Here is a 6,755-nt window from a genome sequence, read left to right as displayed (position 1 = left end):
TTTTACTGTGTAGCTTGAAGCTCGAAGATAATGTGATGTTTGTATGTGATGTGTGTTTTAAGGTGTGTTATTGATTGCTGGCTGTGTGTGTGTTGTGTTGTTTTGTGTGTCAGGGAGTGGTTAGTGTGTTAACGATTTGGATTGGTGTGTGATTACTCTGTTCTGAGTGTGTTATTCAATCACACATGAGTACTCTGTTTTTTAATTTTGTTGGGTTATTGCTATTCGGTGTGTTATTTTGTGTCAAGACGGTAAAGAAAGATGATGAATGTTTTGTATGTTTGTCGTTTACAATGTTTTATAGTTAATAAGATGTTAATTTTGTTGTCCAAGTTTTTGTTGAGTGTCGTATAGTGTTATATTGAACGATAAGTGTTTTTTGGTTGTTTGATACTTTGTTTGGTAGTTCGTTATTAATGCTCTGTTTGGTTGTTATATGGAACGATAAGCAGTTGTTTAGTTTAGATATGATGTGTGTTTGGATAGGGATGATTTTTTGGGTTCACGAAAGGATGATATGTTTGTGTTTATACGCTTAGTTCGGAGAAGCCCGTGATTAGAAAAAACACAAGTGCGGGAATTTTGGGGCCAAACAAAGAAGTTAACAAAGGTATGAAAATAAAAGGTAACACTTTGGAAGTTAATACTTGTGATGATGGTAGATGTGTAGTGACTGTTTGATGTGTTATGGTAGATAAAGAAGTTGGTTCGAAAACGAAGATAAGTGGATCAGGATGTTTGGTGAAACCGCACGTACGTGTCTTCGTTCCTTTTTATAAAAGTAAGTGTTGGTGTTTAGTTAATTGTAATACGATCGATGTTAGAAATGTGGAGATTGATTGAGTAGACACCATTAAGTGGGTAAACAAAGTCAACAGCTTTGGAAATTATTAGACACCATTAAGTAGATTTTGAAAACCATATGATCAAGTCTAAATAAAGTATATTGATTCATCATCCATCAGGTGTTGATAACAAAAGGTAGCAATAAACGATTCATCGTCCATAAGGTGTTGCTAACAAAAACATCGCATGGTAGTAAACATCAAACCTTAAAAAAACAATACATAAGTTGTTGGTGTTTGTAATAAACAAAACAAAAACCCATCAACAAACAAGAATAAAGTCTAAGGTGAGATAAGATTAAAGTGTAATGGAAAATGAAGGGGAAAAAAAGGCAACCGGGCTACTCTTCCATATTTTCTTCATGTGAACTGCTCGCTCTGTCTTCTGAAGGATCTTCTGAAGGTTTCTTGTTGATACTGAACTTGTGATGGTAGCGGGAGTCATTACCAGGTTCAAGGCATATTCTACATGTCCTTAGGGGCTTGTCCAGTTGACTTTGACTTATAGCTTGCTCGCGTAATGACCTATAGCGAATTGGAAGCCCACATCCTTTAGTCCTAACACCAATTGGGGCACGAATATGGATTTGATCTGGTTGTGTCACACCGGTTAGTTCAGCAAACCTGTCTCGCCAACTAGGTCTAGGGACGTCAAAAGTAACCTCGTCTATTGTACTTTTGTACTCAATAATGTAGTCACGGTAATGATGTAACTTTTGCATGTCATTAACCAGCTTGTTTATGATATGGTCATGCGTAATGTTTATGTCTCGAACAAGACGATACACATCAGTACTTTTGTCTATGTTGGGCTCGTCAAAACCAATAGACCGCATATGGCTGCTAGACACAGTGTATTTTTTCCACCTATGATTGATGTACTGTTTGGGAAATACCCTAATATCCAAAATGTGGAGCACCTTAAAAATGTGATGACATAGTAAACCGAATTGCTCGAACCTCTTACAGCTAAAATACACAGTGATGTATTCGTTTTGAATCATAACCTACCATGAAGAATAATGTATAGTTTTATAAAGTGTAAAAGATAAACACAGTAAAACTAGAAAGGATGTTGAATTACAGAAAACCCGAAACATATTAACTAAAGAACGAATATTGAATATACGATATACCTCGTGAAATGAAGCAGGTAAGGGTAGAAAGTCACGAATATTGAATATCAGAAAGTCATCAACGGGTACGTAACTCATGGAAGGGCAATTGTGAAGAGCTGCTTGTATTTCCAATTGGACACAAAAAAAAGGTTCTAGTATAGATTTCAGCTACTTGTTTCTCAAGTGCGAAGTTACTCCATGTCGCAGCTCTTGTATATCTACAATCATGATCGTTCTTCCGATGCTCATGTCTGTGATGATCCAACGCAGTCTCAAAATATGCCAGAAACTCAACCAAAGTGCAACGTGGGTTATAAAACTTGCCAAAATAACCATTCTTGCTCTCTGATCTGGATGACGTACGCATTAGACTAGACATGGTCTCTCCACGATAGTAAACAAGAATCCATGACCTAATGTGGAATGTATCTTTGAGCCAATCGTGGTCGTTTAACTGAAAATCATTCATTATTGAAGCTCACTCCTTTTCAACCTTCTCAGGTGTTATTGAGTCTGTCCAACAATATCACACAACCGAGTCTTAAAATCTGTGGTGTTGCAAAGGCCGGATCCAACCTGAAATAATATAATGGCATAATATAACACAATCAACAAACTAATACAGTAAAAATATACCACATAAACAAACAAGAGTTATCTTGTACCTTCCCGGACAGCTTATCCATAATATGCCACATGCACAGCCGATGCCTAGCGTTAGGAAAAACGTCTTCAATTGCACGTTTCATGGCGGGGTCTTGGTTAGTTAAAACAACTGCTGGTTCATACCCAAAAGCCTTTTTAAAACAATTCAACAACCAAATGTAAGATTCTGCGGTTTCCAAACCAAGCAAGGCTGCACCAATGGTAACATTCCTATTATAGTTGTCAATTCCAGTAAATGGAACAAAAACCAAGTTATACATGTAAAAAAAATGAAATCAATAAATAAAACACAATAAAGAAAACAAAATTTTTGTTGATAATGTTAGTACTTGTTTTGACGATATGTTGCATCAAATGAAACAGCATCACCAAAGACGTGGAAATTCATCTTGGCTCGCTCGTCGGCCCAAAATAAACCCTTTAACGCCCCGTCTGTTGTAGTAGAATAATCACATAAGAAATTGGGACAGAATTCTTTCTTCACCATAAGGTGTTGAACAACCATCTCAGCATCGTAGTCTCCAATATATCAGTTGATAATTCTTTTATAGTTTTTGAAGTCAGACTTGGTTGCGCCAACTTTATCAAAACCAACATACATGGTCCTCATAATGTTGAAAGCTTTAACCGGACCAATGTTAATATTAGCAAGATCATCTAACATCTTTTTGTGGGTAAACATAAGCTCACGAGCAAAAGCCAAAAAATTGATATCGTCTTTATCAACAACTGGATGATTGTGTGCTTCACCAAAATATTTCACCATATACTTGCCATTATCCGTTAAATTTAACCTTAGTTGTGCTTCACAATTTGTTCTTTGAGATGGATTCCTACGTTGTTTTTTCCCTTTGAAATCTTCACTTAGCGTGTCCACTTCCTTAACAATTCTTGAACCTTCCTTAGTGCAAACAAAATACTTCAAACGAACAACATTATTGTCCACCCGCTGTGTTCCTTTTCTAATAGAAAAACCGCCAGCTAAAGCGTATCTTCTAGAAAAAGACTCTGCGGCTTCAATATTTTCAAAAATCATTCCTTCGTTAGGTTTGATTGAGGCAGACACTAGTGGAGTGTACGTCTTCCTACCAGAATTTGGAGATACATGTTGAATTCCAACTTCCTGGTACGCCGGTGGATCTATAATTGGATATAACAAACCATAAAAAGTTAGAAAAATTTGACTTACAACACACCTTAACATTTAAAACACACATTGAAATTGTTAACATACCAAACAAAAAATAAAATCTGAAGTGTTATAACATGTTAACATTACTTAAAGTTTTAAAACACATTAACTGAAATACAACACATTTACTTAAACAGATTTCCGCATCGAATTTGGATTACTTACAATTGCACAAAAATATAAATAAATGAGAACAAATGAAACTTTAAAAACACACAGATGAAATTGTTTTTGTGTAATTGTAAGTAATCCAAAGTTGATGCGGAAATCTGTTTAAGTAAATGTGTTGTATTTCAGTTAATGTGTTTTAAAAATTTAAGTAATGTTAACATGCTATAACACTTCAGATTTTATTTTTTGTTTGGTGTGTTAACAATTTCAATGTGTGTTTTAAATGTCAATGTGTGTTGTAAGTCAAATTTTTTATCTTACAATTATAACTTTTCATGGTTTGCTATATCCGATTATAGATCCACCGGCTTACAAGGAAGTTGGAATCAACATGTATCTCCAAATTCTGGTAGGAAGACGTACACTCCACTAGTGTCTGCCTCAATCAAACCTAACGAAGGAATGATCTTTGAAAATATTCAAGCCGCAGAGTCTTTTTCTAGAAGATATGCTTTAGCTGGCGGTTTTTCTATTAAGAAAGAAACACAGTGGGTGGACAATAATTTTGTTCGTTTGAAGTATTTTGTTTGCACTAAGGAAGGTTCAAGAACTGTTAAGGAAGTGGACGCGCTAAGTGAAGATTTCAAAGGGAAATAACAACGTAGGAATCCATCTCAAAGAACAAATTGTGAAGCACAAATAAGGTTAAATTTAACGGACAATAGCAAGTATATGGTGAAATATTTTGGTGAAGCACACAATCATCCATTTGTTGATGAAGACGATATCCATTTCTTGGCTTCTTCTCGTGAACTTACGTTTACCCACAAAAAGATGTTAGATGATCTAGCTAATATTAACATTGGTCCGGTTAAAGCTTTCAACATTATGAGGACCATGTATGGTGGTTTTGATAAAGTTGGCACAACCAAGTCTGACTGCAAAAACTACAAAAGAAGTATCAACTTATATATTGGAGACTACGATGCTGAGATGGCTGTTCAACGCCTTATGGCGAAGAAAGAATTCTGTCCCAATTTCTCATGTGATTATTCTACTACAACAGACGGGGCGTTAAAGGGTTTATTTTTGGCCGACGAGCAAGCCAAGATGAATTTCACCGTCTTTGGTGATGTTTCATTTGATGCAACATATCGTCATAACAAGTAATAACATTATCAACAAAAATTTTGTTTCCTTATCGTGTTTTATTTATTGATTTCATTTTTTTTACATTATAACTTGGTTTTTGTTCCATTTACTAGAATTGACAACCATAATAGAAATGTTACCATTGGTGCAGCCTTGCTTGGTTCGGAAACCGCAGAATCTTACACTTGGTTGCTAAATTGTTTTAAGAAGGCTTTTGGGTATGAACCTGCAATTGTTGTAACTAACCAAGACCTCGCCATGAAACGTGCAATTGAATATGTTTTTTCTAACGCTAGGCATCGGTTGTGCATGTGGCATATTATGGATAAGCTGTCCAGGAAGGTACAAGATAACTCTTGTTTGTTTATGTGGTATATTTTTACTATATTAGTTTGTTGATTGTGTTTTATTATTGCCATTATATTATTTCAGGTTAGATCTGGCCTTTGCAACACCACAGATTTTAAGACTCGGTTGTGTGATATTGTTTGGACTGACTCAATAACACCTGAGCAGTTTGCAAAGGAGTGGGCTTCAATAATGAATGATTTTCAGTTAAACGACCATGATTGGCTCAAAGATATATTCCACATTAGAGAGTCATGGATTCCTGCTTACTATCGTGAAGAAAGCATGTCTGGTCTAATGCGTACGTCATGCAGTTCAGAGAGCGAGAATGGTTTTTTTTGGCAAGTTTATAACCCACGTTGCACTTTGGTAGAGTTTCTGGCACATTTTGAGACTGCGTTGGATCATCAGAGACATGAGCATCGGAAGAACGATCATGATTGTAGATATACAAGAGCCGCGACATGGAGTAACTTCGCACTTGAGAAACAAGCAGCTGAAATCTATACTAGAACCATTTTTTTATGCCCAATTGGAAATACAAGCAGCTCTTCACAATTGCACTTCCATGAGTTACGTACCCGTCAATGACTTTCTGATATTCAATATTCGTGACTTTCTACCCTTACTTGCTTTATTTCACGAGGTATATCGTATATTCAATATTCGTTCTTTTGTTAATATGTTTCGGGTTTTATGTAATTCAACATCCTTGCTAGTTTTACTGTGTTTATCTTTTACACTTTATAAAACTATACATTATTCTTCATGGTAGGTTATGATTCGAAACGAAGACATCACTAAGTATTGTAGCTGTAAGAGGTTCGAGCAATTCGGTTTACTATGTCGTCACATTTTTAAGGTGCACTCAGAACAGAGTAATCACACACCAATCCAAATCGTTAACACACTAACCACACCCTGACACACTAAACAACACAACACACACACAGCCAGCAATCGATAACACACATCACATACAAACATCCTTCGGCAACACTCAATTGTTAAACACATTATTTCCGAGCTTCAAGCTACACAGTAAAACCCTAGAATTTGGGGATATTTCCACGACGGAAAACACATTGAATAATCGGAGTTATAGACACACCTTGAACATTACTAGAACCATGGCCGACCTTCATTGGTGATATGGGATCCATTGTCGTCGTCTGCGAAGCAAAATCGTGAAACAATTGAGTCTTACGATTCCCATCAGAATATAATTGAATTTTTAGAAGATATTAGAGAGAATAACTACAACCAAATCATAGGCATAAAATTAGGACTTTCTAAACAAAACTATTTGCCGGTTTGCATGTC

General features: G+C 35.9%; 3 protein-coding genes across 3 annotated transcripts; 1 reads left to right on the top strand and 2 right to left on the bottom strand.

The window, feature by feature from the left end:
- Nucleotides 1–1,186: 1,186 nt before the first annotated feature.
- On the bottom strand, nucleotides 1,187–2,432 carry LOC143564164 (protein FAR1-RELATED SEQUENCE 5-like). Its single transcript, XM_077051525.1, has 2 exons — nucleotides 2,136–2,432; nucleotides 1,187–1,852 (listed from the first exon to the last, which is right to left on the bottom strand). The coding sequence occupies exons 1-2, from the start codon at nucleotides 2,430–2,432 to the stop codon at nucleotides 1,187–1,189; spliced, it is 963 nt and encodes a 320-aa protein (XP_076907640.1).
- Nucleotides 2,433–3,158: 726 nt separating this feature from the next.
- Nucleotides 3,159–3,846, bottom strand: LOC143564163 (protein FAR1-RELATED SEQUENCE 5-like). Its single transcript, XM_077051524.1, has 2 exons — nucleotides 3,819–3,846; nucleotides 3,159–3,769 (listed from the first exon to the last, which is right to left on the bottom strand). The coding sequence occupies exons 1-2, from the start codon at nucleotides 3,844–3,846 to the stop codon at nucleotides 3,159–3,161; spliced, it is 639 nt and encodes a 212-aa protein (XP_076907639.1).
- An 818-nt stretch (nucleotides 3,847–4,664) lies between these two features.
- On the top strand, nucleotides 4,665–6,023 carry LOC143564162 (protein FAR1-RELATED SEQUENCE 5-like). Its single transcript, XM_077051523.1, has 3 exons — nucleotides 4,665–5,098; nucleotides 5,198–5,426; nucleotides 5,517–6,023. Exons 1-3 carry the CDS (start codon nucleotides 4,665–4,667, stop codon nucleotides 6,021–6,023), a joined length of 1,170 nt encoding a protein of 389 aa, XP_076907638.1.
- The last annotated feature ends 732 nt before the right edge of the window (nucleotides 6,024–6,755 follow it).

This window comes from Bidens hawaiensis, unplaced genomic scaffold, assembly GCF_021521415.1.
Source record: "Bidens hawaiensis isolate Kalapana, Puna unplaced genomic scaffold, B.hawaiensis_p1.1 tig00021826_1, whole genome shotgun sequence".
Taxonomy (NCBI): Eukaryota; Viridiplantae; Streptophyta; class Magnoliopsida; order Asterales; family Asteraceae; genus Bidens; species Bidens hawaiensis.
The sequence above is the reverse complement of the archived record's forward strand: the minus strand, read 5'-3'. Positions and strand labels throughout refer to the sequence as shown.

Coding starts and splice junctions, on each gene's coding strand:
- LOC143564164 (XM_077051525.1), bottom strand. CDS start 2,432: ATGAATGATTTTCAGTTAAACGACCACGATTGGCTCAAAGATACATTC. Junction 1,853..2,135: donor ACTTCGCACTTGAGAAACAA/GTAGCTGAAATC, acceptor TCTTCATGGTAG/GTTATGATTCAAAACGAATA.
- LOC143564163 (XM_077051524.1), bottom strand. CDS start 3,846: ATGTGTGTTTTAAATGTTAAGGTGTGTT. Junction 3,770..3,818: donor TTTAAATGTTAAGGTGTGTT/GTAAGTCAAATT, acceptor ATCCAATTATAG/ATCCACCGGCGTACCAGGAA.
- LOC143564162 (XM_077051523.1), top strand. CDS start 4,665: ATGGTGAAATATTTTGGTGAAGCACACAATCATCCATTTGTTGATGAA. Junction 5,099..5,197: donor GCAACATATCGTCATAACAA/GTAATAACATTA, acceptor TCCATTTACTAG/AATTGACAACCATAATAGAA. Junction 5,427..5,516: donor TGGATAAGCTGTCCAGGAAG/GTACAAGATAAC, acceptor ATATTATTTCAG/GTTAGATCTGGCCTTTGCAA.